This window comes from Copadichromis virginalis, linkage group LG9 (assembly GCF_057382275.1).
Source record: "Copadichromis virginalis isolate Kocher_CV1m ecotype Utaka linkage group LG9, C_Virginalis_male_GT1.1, whole genome shotgun sequence".
Taxonomy (NCBI): domain Eukaryota; kingdom Metazoa; phylum Chordata; class Actinopteri; order Cichliformes; family Cichlidae; genus Copadichromis; species Copadichromis virginalis.
Window position 1 is genome coordinate 10,093,304 of NC_140626.1, and position 16,659 is coordinate 10,109,962.

The window sequence follows — 16,659 nt, forward strand, 5'->3', positions numbered from 1 at the left end:
AATACCTATTGTTTTTAACCTGACACCGACTGACATGGTTATTTTTTAATTTATTACTTACTTGGGTTATTTTTATGTTTGTTCTGTTTATTTTTATTTTTAACTAATGTGGCAGGAATTTCCTAACTTTAAGACAAATACAGTAAATCTCATCTTTATCCAAAATAACGAGACTGTGATTATTCTTACACTACCCCATACCGTAAAAGCTTTTTTTTAGTCCACCTCTCTTTTATTTTGCCAGACTTTAAAAAAAAGATTCTCACATGGGCAAAACACACAAGCTTTACACAATGGTAGCAGGCTACAACTCCTAATTTCACCCACAGCTGCTTTCCTGCTTTTCAAAAGTTCAGTGTCTTTGCAAGTGAGTGAGAGCACAAAAACAAGCATATTTTAGAGCCAGCAGACAAATAAGACACTTTTCTCTAAGTAATTTCCTTCCAATGTGGCACTAGCATACACAGCATGTGATAGCCCAAATACTAAACCACTGTTCATGACAGAGAGACAGCAAGACACTAAGAATCCTGAAATACAATAGCAGATACTGTATAAACATAAACCTGCATCAGCCACTCAAACAAACACAGCCATGAAAGACTATTTCTCTGAGACCAAGCCTGTCCAGAAAAGGGAAATGTAAGGCAACTAGGCCTAATCAGTACTGACAGGGATTCTCATCAGGTGTTAGCGGAGCCCACATAAATATGGTCTCTCTTACTTTGTCTCTGCTCAGAATTTCGTCTTTAAAGCTAGAGACCCTGAAAGTGTTACATGTTATGCTCACTATTCATAGGATAACTCAAGTTGGAGCAACACTGAAATAAACAGCTGTGGCTCAAGCTCACATTCACCTGTGTTAAGCACTGTCTACGACCCGAGAAACACCCAGACTAGAAATGTCAACACGTTTAAAAGTTAAAGAGTAACACATTGTTTCCTTTCATGAGAAAATCTTTAGTAATCAGTCACATGGATCAATGGGTAATAAAGCAGAAGATTGATTCCACTTAGGCACAATTCGCAGGCCATACGCTAGCAATGCTTAATTTACATATTAAATACTGATCATAACACACAAACTCCGGTACAGTTACCGAACAGCGGCTAACTTTGGGGTAATCTACTGACTGCTAGCATTAGCTTACAAAGTGTAACTTAATAGGCAGCTACTGGCCTTCGGACACTTAACCTCCTAAATCTATTTGCAACACACATACGTACAATATGTGCAGATACTCCCGGTGACAACCTTTAAATGTGTAGTAGTACTAGTCTGTAACTAAAGCTACACAGCTAGCTATCAATAAGGTACCCAGCTAGCTACAGATAAAAAAGCAAAACAATTTTAGTCTTGTGAAAGTAGCTTAACGCTAGGTGACTATCCTTTCTACTGTGTGTAGAATATCCATCTGACAAACCAAAGGGTGATAATGGGCACATAACTAAAAATGTAGCGTGTTTGCTTAATCTACATCTGCATATTGTTATAACGTTACAGCAGACGCTAGCTAGGTGAGCCAAGTTAGCTGCTCGCTAGCCGGCTATCTGACTAACTTACTTAGCATCTTGGCTAATTGTCCGCCATCACAAAGCTAGCCAGTTCGGCTGCATATAAAATACAGGCTTATCAAGAAATACTATTTAAACACTCGGAGAAAGTCTTTCTAAATGCTTTAAGTGACATTAGCAGGGGTGTTTTACCTTGCTCGCTGTTCCTCTACTTTCCTACACTCTGTGTCTTGGCTGTGTGCTAACGCAACGGTGTCAGTAAAATCCTTAGCCGAGCAGGCCCCTCAGTCTGCTAAGGCTCTCTTGCCATCTCTGTACAGAAGCCTATGACTAGCAAAACACACGGGCGACAGGCGCGCCACCCCAGTAGATACTAGTGGAAAAGGGGTAATACTGCTGTGTAATAAGTCGGAACACGAAACAGGCTTACTGCTATACACTGCACATTTATTACTTTTATGTAGTCAAAACGGAAACCCTTAACTAAAGTATTCGGTCCGTCATTATCCAATTTATTAATAAAATCCAAACTTTTGTTTTTCCTTTTAAAACACTCTTTCTTTGTTTAATCTCAAAATTTCTTTATTTTTACGTTTCACGTTACTGAACGTTGTAAGCATTGTTGACTGAAAGTCCCGTTTACTTAACCAATTTTACCAGAGAAATAGTGTAGGGGGTGTGCGTCCCTACACAGGTCCCCGATAAATCTTGCGGGCACCGATACATTAGGAAAGAAAACTAGGCCGATTTGTCGTAACTGAATATGTTGATGTAATGTAACCTCTTATTACCTGATACTTTTTAAAAATATATTTGTAGTTTTAAAGGTTTAGAAAATACAAATATTTAGAAGAAAGAAGAAAAAATATATGATTTGATGTGTTACTAGTGTTCACTTTACTTACCTGCCTTGTTGTTGATCTGTAAGACCATTAGAGATTGATTTCAACTTGTGATTCTAGATTTTCTGAAAGAGACTCATTTTGTCTGATATACTGTATCTAACTTTCCATATTTTTCCCCAGGTGTAGCAAATTTCCTAATTCTTTCAGCCACTTATCAAACAATGGGTTTGTCTCAGATTTCCTAGACTGGAGCAGAATTTTTCCTGCAAACACTGTGGATAGAGCTTCTTCATGATGTATAACCTGCTTGAGTCTACCACCCCAAATAATGCTTTAAGAGGGGCAAAGGGGCACTCCAAATTAAAAACCTCAATGAAGAAACATTTCCCCCACACATGCTCAGTGCCTAGTTCTTCCTGCCAGTGTGTCCTGATGCTTATTTTTTTATCATTTTAAAATACAGAGTACATCCAGATTTTGGAGCCAGCTTTATTTTGTAAAAAACAAAACAAAACAAAAATACTGCAGTGACTTATATTTAACACTTTATTTTCCACATATTAAAGAGAAACATACAGACACATTTCAGACCCTTGCTGGTGTTGTTTTCAGAGGATCTGCTGCTCTTTTTCATGTGTGTGGTTGATGATTTAAAAAATCTTATAGTAATGAATATTACATTAAATTGTCTGGAAAAATCAAAAGTTTCTGGTAATCTTTTACATAGAGGTAATGGTTGTTGAATGGGACGTCTCGTGGGATTGAGGTCTCTTTTTTACTAAATGTTTGGAGCACAAAAAAGTAAAAATAAAATACAATAAAATGAAATAAAATTCAGAAAAGCTTACAGTCATTATACAGGAACAACAGCTCACAGGGTAGATAACACAAAATGCACATACAAGAATCATAAAAGCTTTTGTCAGTTATGTTTGTGTATCGAAGTTACCCACTTTGAACAGTCCACAGATACAGATGGTAAACTGGGACAAAACCGAAAGGCTTTTAAAAAGCTTTGTTATCCAACAGAAATTTGAGTAGCTGTAAAAGTATTCTGTGGGTTTAACTAGTTGGTATGTGCACTTGTCTTGGAGTCTCTGATTTCAAATTTTCAGACTCTTCTTAAGAACATTTGTTACAAGATTTGTGAAAGTTTTCTTGGGATTTAAATTGACTATTCCCCTTTTGATATGATGCAGAATTGACTCCAAACCTAAAACGACGACAGATCTCAGCACCCTGCTTAATACACTTAATAACAGGTCTTCTCCTAAGATCTGTTACCTTTTGTCTATACCAAAGATTACAACTGTTAATTTGCGCAAATAATGTCAAATAATGTAGTCAATATTAACATTTTAAAGCAAATTAAAGCAAGGCTGCCTTTAAAATTATGGTAAAAGGAAGTTTTGAAAGCCTTGAACTCCAAAATGTAGACATGAATTAAAATAAAGATACAGGACCCAAATTAGTGGTGAAGTTACTTTTGGAAAAAAGATTCTTCATTTGGCTAAAAATAAAAGTTTGAATTAAAAAATACGTCTCAATGTTTAAGTTTTTACAATTTCTTTTTTAGGGAAGTATTTGGAGGACATGAACCTGAAGGGGTGTGTTTTTTTTTGCCAAACAACTTTTATCAGTTTTCAGAATTATTATTAAAGATGATATTGTGTTGGTGGTCGCCCAGTATTATTGATCAACTATTATAATAAACCTCAGTCTGTACTGTTTTTTGTTAGTAGGCACATGGAAGTAAAAATCCTAATTATCTATTTCCTAATTTAGAATAGCATTTGAGTCAAGGGGATGCTTTTGAGCTTAAAATGATTGACTAACTAACAAATAATCCTGAGATAAAAACTGTGGTTCTGTGGCAGGCAGATGGGTGTAATTCCAGGAAGATGTAATTGATGACACTGTTATTAAATTGTGTGGTCCTGGTATGGTGCATGCTGGACTCCTGGTGTGGATGACATTTAAACTGAATAAATGATGTTATGATGGACTGAGAATCATCAGAGCTGTCATCATCACACATCCATCTCTCAAGCGAACAGCTCATCTCAGTCTGCAAAAAATAATGGAGACTTATTACAATGACAGGTCCAAAACCTTCCAGGGTTACTACATTTGTGACCCTCATTTGTTGGTGAGCTAGAGGCCAGAGATCAGGCCACAGAAAACTCTGTAACCTTGCATGAATTATTTGCAGGTGGGTACGTCAGTTTAAATGAAATACATAAAAAAAATATCGCAAATGGCTCAGTGAGTAAAATCACTGTCTAACCTATTTAAAAAATGACTTTTAGTCAACAACATCGAAAGGAGCCAGCTGAGTTGGTTCGGGCATCTGACAAGGATGCCTCCTGGGCGCCTCCTGGGTGAGGTGTTCCGGCCATGTCCCACCGGGAGGAGGCCCCGGGGCAGACCCAGGACACGCTGGAGAGATTATATCTCTCGGCTGGCCTGGGAACGCCTTGGTGTTCCCCCGGATAAGCTGGAGGAGGTGGCTGGGGAAAGGGAGGTCTGGGCCTCTCTGCTTAGGCTGCTGCCCCCGCGACCCGGCCTCGGATAAAGCGGATGAAGATGGATGGATGGATGGACAAGAACAACTGCAGTCTTAAAACTTGAATGAATCATACATTTACACAACTGTTAATAAAAAGTGAAGTCTTTTAAAAAAAGGTTTTACACTCTTAAAATTTGATTAATGTAAATTTTTTAATGCATTTAGTCAGTCTACTGTCATTACACACATTATCACTAAAAGAGCACAGCGGTGCCACAAAGGCACAAAAACTTCACACGTGTAATAGTTTGGGAAATTGTTATACTGGGCCCACAAAAATAATGAAATAAATAATTCCTCAGAACATGGAAATGTTCCTGGATGCACGCCACTGCACTTATTTTCAACAGACAACAAAATATGCAGTTCCAGAAAAGGTGAACCCATGTGAACTTGACAGGGTAAGCTAAGCAATCTAAGAAAACTTGATCTACAATCAAGAGGCAATTTCATGACTGGAGATATGTATAGGATTTATCACAAAGTGCAAACGCCTGGTTACACTCAAGAAGGACAGTTTGACCTTTGTCAGAAAACATCTAAATGAGTGCACAGTTTGGACAAAAAATATTTGTACAGAAGAAAAACAGCTTAACTTGTAGCAGAATGGCAGGAGAAGCAAAGCACAGAGACAGAGGGAAACAACTCATGATCTGCAGCATACCACATTAACTTTCATATCATCTGGTGAACTTATGGCATGGGCATTTATGGCAGTGGATCTGTGTTTCTATTGATAATGTGAATGTGATTTTTGAAGGGATATCAGATATCATCCATCCATCCATCCATCCATCCATCCATCCATCCATCCATCCATCCATCCATCCATCCATCCATCCATCCATCCATCCATCCATCCATCCATCTTCATCCTCTGTTACTTCTCTGGATCTAAGCACAGATACCCAGACCCTCCCCCTAGCCACCATCTACACCTCTTCACGAGGGAGACACATAATCGCTCCAGTGTATAGTATATAGATAGTCCAGACATCCTGGTCTGATATCTGAACCACATCAACTGGCTCTTTGAAATGTGGAGGTACAGCAGCTCTGAGCCCCTCACAATTAACCAAAATCTTTGTCCTCTCTCTAACCGTGAACGAGATACCCTTCAGAGGAAGTTCATTTCTGTACATTGTATCCAAGATTATATTCTTTCTGGTAGTATCTGTAGTTTGTGGCTATAGTTGAGGGTAGGAATGCATTGTTTAGTAATGTGACAGCTTTGCATTAACGCTCAGCTCTTTCTTTATCACAACAGACCAATAGAGCAGCGAGATTACATCAGATGCTATTCCAGCCTGTCTGTGAACAAGACCACAAGTTACTTCAGCTCATCAAATTCAGCTGATCAAGAGACCAGCTAGGAATTCTGTAAATAACCAATACTGATCACTTTGTGCCTCGTCCATCAGCTTGAGCTGCTCTGGGGTTAGATATTATCTCCTTGCTCCTAAAGGCATAGTTACCCATAGCAATTGTATATTATAAACATATTGCCTATCTGCAATTGCTTCCTGTCCCTTCAACTCACCCACACAGTCTAACTCATGTTGCACTGCATCATGGGGAGTTGTCTCCCATAACTCCCCATGATGCAGTGATCTCCCTTCATGAAAGGGAAATTGCTGAGCAATTATTGATTCTAATGACCACATGCCTACAGAAAGCTGCTGTTAATATCGTTTTTCCTGCTCTTATTGTGTGAAACATTCATGTTTTTGCTTTTCCTGCTGTTAATGATCTAATGACGGGTTCTCCTTTGAGTACATTGAGCAGCAGGACACTAATATGGCAAACAAACTGCCTAATTGGCAGTTGGCAATACAGTTGGCTGGTTTGGAAGAAGAGTACTGCATGGCCGTGCATCTGCTTCAGAAAGCTACCAACTGCTCCTCCCTCCTCTGTAGCAGGGATGAAGTATTTGTTTAACTGGGCTACAAACATTGTTCTAATATGCCTATAAATAGCTATAGTAGCTAAATAGCTACTTCAGCCTGTCTGTCTGGTCTGGGTGCTGGATTCCTAAACCGAATGCATATCACTGAATCCTGTTCTAGGTGTATAAGCCGTGGCTGACTGCAAAATAAAAATAAAAAACATAAAAAATGAAAAATTGTAGAGAAAGCAAATTGATAAATTCAGGATATGACACAAATTTAGGATAACTATCACAGCAGTGTCGTTGTGTGAGGCTTAGTTTTCTAGTTTTTTATTCTTAGTTAATATATTTGAGCATTAGTTAATTTTTTGTGTTGTTTTATTTTTTCAGAGTTTTTTGTGATTGAAAATCTGTTAGTATTCATACCTGTATGAGTCTCCTTTGATTACTTCCTGTTTTACTTTGAAGGACAGCTTTCTTACATGTCCTATGTTAGGTTTTCTCCACAACCATCTGGACAATAGATGGTTGTAAAAACATTTTCTCAGTTTCTGCTGTAACCTTGTTGTTAAATAACTCACCGATTACTGTGAAAACTTGATTAAAAAATGAATAGTCTTTAATCAGATAAAGCTTTCTCATGCAATTCTGTGAACGTAATATTCGTATTAATATTACCAAAAAACCGGCACCAACAATAACACATGTATACATTCACCAGGCTCTGTTTTTTAAAGGTAAAATGCAACAACAATGTAATTGATATTACAAACAAAATAATATGCATTCTAAGTTATTTGTAGAAATTCACATTAACATAAATGTTTAGGATGAATAATTTGTTGAAGCAGCTGCCTTTCATACGAGGTATCAAAGTCATGTAGACTGTAGTAAATCTGTTTACTGACTCAAGATGCTGGCACTGTGACATGTGCCTGTCATTTTATCACTATTGAAGTGGTTGGTGTGATACCACTGTAGCAGGATCAATGGCCTGTAGCGTGTGTTGGACTTTTCGTCTCTGATGTGATGTGATGGGGTGTTTCCTTTTGTCTGTTTTTCTCAGATTGCGATTTTGTCTTGCGACAGAAGCAGATGACATTGAAGAAGCGGCAGTGGCATGTTGCACACGAGTCACAGCAACCGGACTGAGGCAAACAGCTTTGAGCGAGCTGGGAGCATTTGATCTTCACAGGATTTGGCCTCACTTTAGCAGGAGGACAAATCTCATTTTGAGCAGCAGGACCGCCTCTGGGCTTCTGTGAGGTGGGGAGAAAAACAAAACAGATGGCGAGAGCATCAGAAAAGCCATCTGACTCCTCTGGATCCTTATAGTAATACTGCCTCCAAAGACTGAAAGCTTTGACTGTGGGTACCCACAGCACACAGTAAATGCTAAACATTTTTGACCATTTTAAGGATTGATTGAAATAACGTATGACTAAAACATGAACATGTATATGTTTTGTTAGACTTACAGATTAACAGCACAGATCTTGAACTTACTGGCACAAGAATCCTCTGTCGTTCATAATGTCCTCTCCTGGCAAACAGAGGCCTCACCCTGATTTCATTCGTAGACCCTGTTGAAACAACATCAAACTATTTTCTTACTTAAGAAGATCAACAAACCTTCTCTTTACTTTCCTGTTTTGAGGGTTGTCTCATTTTTGCCCCTGTAGTGCACCTGTTGTTAATTTCCTTAACACCAAATCAGCAAAAACTGATGAACAATGCCCCTCTGCTACTTAACTCAACACATCAATATCCCCAAAGTTTAACTGACTTGATGATGAACTCTGATCAACAAACGTTTCTTTAAATTGTTGATTTTTTAAAGTTCTGAATCAGGAAAAGGCAAGTTTTTTGTTCAGAAAAGAGTAAAATAATACAACAGAATCAAAATGTACGCACATAAATGAAAGTACAACTTCTAGAGTTTGTTTCATGTCACACAAAGTGCATTTTTATAATAATTTGTTTAAGTCACGAAGCACTGGCGCAGCAAAGTTACTGTTCTGTTCTATAACTTATTAACGGCAAAGCTACAGATGAGGATTAGGGCACCTCGGGAAAAAATATATCAACATAGAAAATAAATCTGGTTTTATTAATATCATATGAGATAAAAAATATTCTGTAAATTTGTTTTAATCCATGTAATTTGTCACCTCTTTGGCCACCAGAGGGCCTCAATGTGATCCTCTAAGTTAGATGTCTAAATCTTTTTCCCACTAAAGAGCTGCAAATCATCTCCGATTTATTTAATTAGACACACACGCACGAGATATCTGGATACCCAAGAGCTGAGCAGGCAGGCCCATAAATTCCTCCAAAACTGTAACTGAAAACATTTAGTGACATAGGCCCGAGGTCACATATCTGAGACTGCTGAAAAAAATGTAAAACGGTTCACATCAGGGGTATATGACAGTGCATGAATGTATACTGCTATAGAGACAGGTCAACTCTCAATTTGCAGCTCATATAATTTTATGGCAGTAATAAATCACTCCTCAAATAGATGAGACAAGATTTGCCTAGACACTGGTGGATCTCTATAGATAAGCAGCCGCAGCAACCTCACACCCTGCTTAGCAGGAAACTCTGAGACTGACAAGGTGATTTATTCGCCCACAAGCTGTCAGTTCTAGACAGGTGATAGAGGTGCCCGGAGCTTTTACTGCCGCGTGTCTTCCCCTTCTTATGTGAAATCCTGATTTATGTTTTAATAACATGAATAATAACACGGATGTAAAATGTATAACCCCCCAAAAACAAAATGCTTTAACCACTTGATATTAAAACTTGATCAATCAGCAGGAAATTGCACAAATAAGATTAATATTATTGTTATTATTATTGAAGACTCCCATAAAGTGTTGTCATGTTGATATACGCTTTCATAGGTGATGCCAGCTGTACCGTTATGCGCTACGAGGAGTGGGCCTCCTCCTCTGCGGCTCATGTTGTGCTGATGAATCATGGGAGATGCCTGACGTTTTAAACACCCTTTAAACTCTTTAAGTGGAAAACGTTTGGTGGTGCTTTGATCCCCGACTGTAATCCTAGCAGAGCGCACTTCTGCAGTTAAGAGTAAGACTTGTCTAACTTTGCTAAAATTACACAGCAGTAAATCTGAACGCACATAAATCAGTCACAATAAAAAAGATAGCGAACTCAAATACTCTAACTTTAAACACTTGTAAATCTGACCTAAGTGATATATCAGAAAGTGACACGTCCCCACTGCTACTAAACATGCTCTTTGCTGCTTTAACTAAGTGCAGACAATTGAATTTTTACAGTCAGCTTTGGAGTGTGTGGAAATACAGCACAGAAGTGGTGGTGGGTAAAGGTTTGATCGCACTGTGTGTAGGATAGCGTATTCAGAGCCATTTCATATACCAAGGTGTCGTTTACAGAGGATAATGGCTCGGAGATCAAGACACATATAAAGTGAGTGCTTTTTACAGCCTTTAAAGCAGGCATGTGCAGTTCATTTTCCCAATGGGGAATCAAATGAAAGTACTATTTGTTTCACTGTGCAATACCATCAGAGGTGGGAGGTAACGAAGTACACATACTTCTGTGCTCAAGTAGAACTTTCCGGTATCTGAGGGCCACATCAATCAGCTGAACTCAGTTTTGCTCAATATTCATTTTTTTTTATCTCTTTATAAGTTTATAAAGGCCCCGGTTTCGGACGTGGGCCACTGGGAAAATTTATTCCCCACCTCTACTTTACTAAAGGCTGTTTTGACTTCAGCGATGAACACAGCCAAAAAGATAGAAAGACACAAATGTTCTGTTCTGTTCATGAAACTTGGTGTCTCACCACCATTTGTAACACATTTTTGTCACAAATGTGACATCAAAATGAACCCAGCAGCTGTCCCATATCCTCTAAGCACTCCCAGGACTCACACTAATCCTCACATTATGTGAGACTGCAGGTTAATTTCAGCAACGCCATTTTTTTTTTCTTATCAATTCATCCTGACAAATCACATTTAAACCACCCCCAGCTTTACTCTGAGACTGTTTAAGCGCACAACAGCAGCGTGATATAAAGGTGGCCACTTAAGGTGGTATTACGTCAGTCCTACTATACTTTTTGTCCCTCACCCTGTACAGCAGACTTGTGCAATTCTTTTTAAATAAATACATTTTATTTATTTTGTGTTATTATTTTTTATTTTTATAATAGCCAAAAACGAAGTTATCGGTTATTACTTTAATGAGGTCCAGCCATTATTACAGTCTGCTGTTTCTGCTGGCTTGTAAACCAGCAGCGACCTCGTGGTAAATTATAAAGTGTTATCCCACACACTCACCTGTGCCATGAGAGGCCTTCCTCAGCGGCACATCCCCGCGGGCAGCGGCTTCACGGTCGTTGATTCGACGACTTCCGAAGGCCAGCTGCACAATGCACAGACACAGCAGTGCCAGCTTCATCCCGACTCTAAGCTTCATCTCCCTCTTGACACACAGGACCCCTGACGGGAAAGGCCTTCCTTGTGTTGCGATGCCAGCTGAAGCCTTCAAACCCAACCTGTTACTTGGCTGGCCTGTTCTCTGTGTCCGCTTCTCACTCCTCTCCAACTTTAATATATTAAGGAGGCAGGCTCACACACGCATGGTACACACCCCACTTTGTCTCAGCGCCTTCAAACCACAGTGACCGACGGAGTCCCTTTATTCACTTTAAACAAATAGATTTGTTCTGCCTTTATATAAAAAAATAAATAAGATAACGGCTCTTACGCAAATAGAAAAAACATTTATTAGCCACTTCACAACATAAAGAGAGCAGATTTATTCATGCACATGTAACAGGATGAAATGTTGTTCCTAATAATCTGAAAGAAGTTACTAGTGTGTCTTTATTTGGATTTTATCTGAAGTCCAAGAGCTGAATTTAGAGAACATGATTAAGCTGTGAGACAGAACACAGACTGGCAACCTGTGACGGATGTTTTTATGTGATGACTTTGTCCATGTGGAATTTATCTAATTGTATTCCTGTTGCCTTCCCCTGAAGCCTTGAGACATGAACGAGGATATAAAAAGTTCAAACTTCTTCAGTGAACCTTGCCTTTTGTAGGTTGAAGAAAGCACACACGACGGAAACCTGCAAACTGACACTGTACGTGACATTCAATTATTATACAACAACACTTCACGAAGGAAGAAAGTTCAGTCATAATATCAAAGAAGCTTTTAATTTGAAACGTGTTTAAAATGATTGGCAGCGGATTTAAAGGACATGTAACAATATCTCCTTTCCATGCTGAGAAAGCGAGTCAGAAATGAAAGGCAGCAGCTTGGCCTTAAGCTCCACATTGCACTCTTATATAGCTGCAGTAGATATGTGTTTGTCTGCTTGGTGGGGATTCTTGGTCAGGACTTTATCAAAATATATATTTAGCTGTACTTTGTGACTTATACTCCCTGTGTGCCCGCTGGTTATAAAGAAAGCGTTAAACCCATGGATACATTTATAAGACACAAGAGCTACATTTTCAGTCTCATGTACATAATAAGAGCTTCATCTGGCATCCACATGTTAATACAGCCACAATAAAATCTTTGACTTGGTGAATAATGAGTCTGATAAAGCGTTTTATTATCAGAGAGACTCTATTGTTGCTTAAAATCCATTCAATCACCAACCCCTCCCCTTAAAAACCGTGGCCTCCGAGCTCTGAAAGGTCTGTGGGGAGATCCTGCAACTGATTATCTTCTAATAGGTAATCGATGCTCACAGTTCTGTTGCAGTTTGTGCTGAGTTGTATAGCGAGCAAAGATATTTCAACTTGAGCACATTATGAGCTCAAGAGTTCAAAGAAATCAATCAATCAAGCAGATCTTAAAAAAAACATACTTACCTAAATGTTTTGAGTTTCCATGACAGTTTGTCTCTTTTGGAGTTGCTTAAGCAGATAATTCTTGACTCTTATGCAAGATATCTTTACTTGAGTTGTTTTTTTTCTGACAACTTTTAACTTTCACGCCTAACTTTAAACAAATATCTGTACTTTCCACTCCTTACATTTTCAAAACGGCCTCAATACTTTTGCTTTAACCTATTTGAGAGGAATTATTATTTCACGTCACTATGAGCATTCAAACTTAAAACCGAATTGAGGCTAAACGGTAACACATGAGAGGAAATCCTACTCGTGTATTAATCACCAGAGCATGTCACTTAAAAAGAGATGAAAGAGGCAAAACCATGTCATGTTGTCAGGGGTTAAAGTGGGGCCAGTTTTTTCCCTGGAGCAACACCGGGACGAGAGCAGATGCCCACGAGTATTTATTTCAGCATTTGGTAGTGCTACAAAAGAGGGCTGAGGGGTAATGCGCTTTAAATAAAAGGTAATTTCAAATGCAGTGAAGTTTTCAGTAATAATGTGTGTTTGTCTCCCAGTGTGTTGCTAGTTTTTCACAGGGAGAGAAAAGAAAGAGAGCTAACTTCACTCAGAGATGGAGAAAGATAAGAAAGACAGGAATTTAAATGTTAAGCTGATGATACTTAGATTTATTTATTGAATTCCACCTTCAGTATAAAGAGAGCATAAACAGGACAACTCATAAAACACCTGCTTACATTTGTTGAATGCCGTTGTGTAAATCCTCAAAGAGGAGTAAACCTCAGAGCAGCAGTAGCCCAGATCAGCTGATCACAGCCTGTACATGGAAAAAATCTACTGAAGCCCACAATAGAAATTGGGATTCTTTTCCCCACGTTGAGCCAATAGAACCGATTTTTAGGGTTCCACCCCTGAGTGCACTCATTCTCTGTTAAGAGGCAAAGTTTGTAATAGAGACAAGAGAAAATAGAGATATTTTGTCTTTCTTTTTCTCTGCTCATTTTCTGCTTATATGCTTCAAGCAGAATACATTTATTGGAATTAAAATTTAAACCGAAGTAAAGTTTTTATTCTCCTTTATTAAGTCACGTCACCTATTTCCCCCCCTTTTTTTTTAAATATGTAGAAATGAACAGCAGTATATTGCGAGGAACAAAGGCCTTAAGGTTTTCAGTGGCAGCTTCCAAACAGATAATTTAAGATGACTTGCATTTAATGAATGACGACTTTTAATGGAAACCTAAGAAGCCGTTAAAAAAGCCGTTACTTTATTTCAATCTGTCAAGAAAAATATGACCCAGATGGTTCTGTGCAACTAAGAGCATCCAAGAAAAATTCTATATGCGCCAGGATATGAAAACCAGCCTCCGTCACTGTCAGATGTTGTTGTTTTTGTTTTTAAAAAGGCTCAGTAGGCCAGAAAAGATCGACAGTGAGCTGCCATGGCGCTATGGATGTCATCCATCTTTTATTATTTTAACCGGGAATATGCAAACATCTTCAGGGAGCAGAGGGCACACAAATTATTCTCTTTATTGAGCTTGAAACCTGCCACAAAACCAATCTTATAAAAAGCAGTTCATGGGGAAAGTCCCCGAAGGGTCTTTAACTGGTTCCTTGAAAACGTTCAGAAGAACTTCCCACTTGAGACACATGGGAGGAGAGCTGGCGTCTGTGTCCTCCACTTGAAACTGTGAGTCAACACAGGAAAAGGAGACATACAACATCACAACTCAAAAGCTGAGAGTAGAAATGTCAAAGCCCAAACGAAAGTGGCATCACATAAAGAGCGGGCACTGATGGTAACTAATATACTTTGCATCTTTACTTAAGTCAGTGTTGTTACTAAAAGGGTGGTAGTGGGACTGAAACCAGAACAGAGGGAGTAATAAAATGATTAGAAGGTGCACTCTGCAGAGGCAAAATTATGTCTTTACAGTACAGTCGTCCCTCGCTATAACGCGGTTCACCTTTCGCGGCCTCGCTGTTTCATGGATTTTTTTTTTTGTGCAATTTTGCATGCTTTTTTTTTTTTAACGCCGCATTATGTTCTGCGTCCTGATTGGCTGTAGACCATCGTCAATAAATCTCCTCCTTGCAGTGTCTCCCGTACAGTACAGACTGTGTTCAGCTTGTCAAATTTACATAAATTTTCGATCTCAGAAGTGCTGCACTGTATGTTTGTAAGTTTTCTCCCCAACAAACACAACAACGTCGATGTTTCGCACCATCAAAGGCACCTGAGGTAGCATCCAAAAGGCAGAGGAAGATGCTAACAATCGCACAGAAAGTTGGACTTCTGGACATGCTAAAGGAAAGTAGAAGTTACCGTATTTTCCGGATTATAAGGCGCGTTAAGCGAAACAAAACAGTCAGATAAGTCAAACTTTACTCAACTCATTCTTCTTGCTTCCTCCACGTCCGTACCATCGATTCATTAATGTTGAGTTTTCTGGCAGCTGCTCTATTCCCATGTTCTGGACCTGAAAACAGGGTTTAATCTTTGGTTTCCTTCTATAATACTGGACTTATTTTTCTACGAAGGTTTGAACTTTGAGAGTGTTTAAACAAGAGAGAAAAGTGTGAAAATGTTCACGCCTGTCTGAGAAAAGTGTATAAAGTGTGTAGTGTTTTACAGCCTCACAACATCTATAATAACTGTAAAAAAACAAAGTTGCTACTTCGTGTATTTCACCTATCGCGGGTTATTAGAACGTAACTCCAGCGATAAACAAGGGCCCACCATATATGAAAGATTACACTATTTAAACTATGTGTATATATGCATTTAAAAAGAGCCTGGCAGAGTTCCTTCCTTGTAACGTGTCAAAGCTGAAGAACCACCTTCAGCAGCAATAACTCAAAGCAACTGTTTTCTGTATGACTATCAGTTTCTCACATCATTCAGGAATTTTGGCCCACTTTCCTTCACAGCATTGATTCAGTTTATTGAGGTTTGCTGGCCTCGGTTTATACGCAGCGCTCTAAAGTTTGCATTATTTTAATGGTGTTGAGTTCTGGACTTTGACCGGGCCCTTGCAACACCTTGATTCTTTGCTTTTTCAGTCCTTCTGGCATATTTTTGCAGTTTTGCTTGGAATCATTGTCCTGTTGGGTGGCCCGTGTGTGGAGTTTCAGCCAAGACTCCAGAAAAATGAGCGTCCAGGTCATGTGGCTGCATAACAAGCCCAAATCATCACCCCTCCACCACTGTGCTTGTATGAGGTGTTTGTGCCATTATTCTTTTTTGGATTTCACCCAACATGATGCTGTGTTATGGCCAGTCGCCATCACTTTTGTATCCTCTGTCCAAAGGACGCTGTTCCAGAAGCCCTGAGGTTTGTTCAGATACAGCTTTGCAAACCTGAGCTGTGCTGCCATGTTTTCGTTTTATATTTACTTTCTCCTGACACCTTTGCAAACAAGTACAAGGTGGAGTGCAGTGTTGTAAACTAAAAATAGGAAGCACAGACACAGGTACTCACAAGTGTTGAATAACAGACTGTTACATCCCCCAGGAGGATGTCTCTTCTCCTTACCCTTTGTTTTGTCCAGGCTCCACCTCCTCTGTCCTGATTGGATGCTGCGCAGAGTCCGGCTAATTGGTAATCAGCAGAGCACTATTTAAGGCCTGTGGAGCTGTGCTTCTGTGCCCTCTGGCCATTTTGTTTGCCATACCTGTGCAGGCTTGCATGCCTTTGTATCTTGTATGAGCATTGTTGTTTTCATGTTCAGACTGCTTGTAGGGGAGAGCTGCCTTTTGTTTTGACACCCTGTTTTCTCCTGTTTATGTGTTGTTAGGTAGGTTATGGTTAGAGGTTGTATATTTTGTTTCTTTGGAGTTAGGTAAGTTTCTTTTATTTCTACATCAGGGATGTTTTGTTTGTTATGTTGGCCTTGGCTCTCCCTGACGTTATACCTCAGTCTGAACCCACATCCCATCACCAGTATTAAATAAGACTGTCA

At 39.2% G+C, this 16,659-nt stretch overlaps 2 protein-coding genes across 4 annotated transcripts in view; both read right to left on the minus strand.

The window, feature by feature from the left end:
- Positions 1-2,000, minus strand: part of wwp1 (WW domain containing E3 ubiquitin protein ligase 1) — a 29,651-nt gene extending 27,651 nt beyond the window's left edge. For all 3 annotated transcript variants that reach the window (XM_085467599.1, XM_085467596.1, XM_085467598.1), the window contains exon 1: positions 1,708-2,000. The gene's annotated coding sequence lies outside the window, so the exon portion shown is untranslated. The remainder of the gene's footprint in view (positions 1-1,707) is intronic.
- A 5,464-nt stretch (positions 2,001-7,464) lies between these two features.
- LOC146701251 (uncharacterized) lies at positions 7,465-11,310 on the minus strand. The gene is made up of 3 exons (XM_085467725.1): positions 11,155-11,310; positions 8,324-8,400; positions 7,465-8,076 (listed from the first exon to the last, which is right to left on the minus strand). The coding sequence occupies exons 1-3, from the start codon at positions 11,291-11,293 to the stop codon at positions 7,804-7,806; spliced, it is 489 nt and encodes a 162-aa protein (XP_085323851.1). The 5' UTR covers positions 11,294-11,310; the 3' UTR covers positions 7,465-7,803.
- Between the last annotated feature and the right edge of the window lie 5,349 nt (positions 11,311-16,659).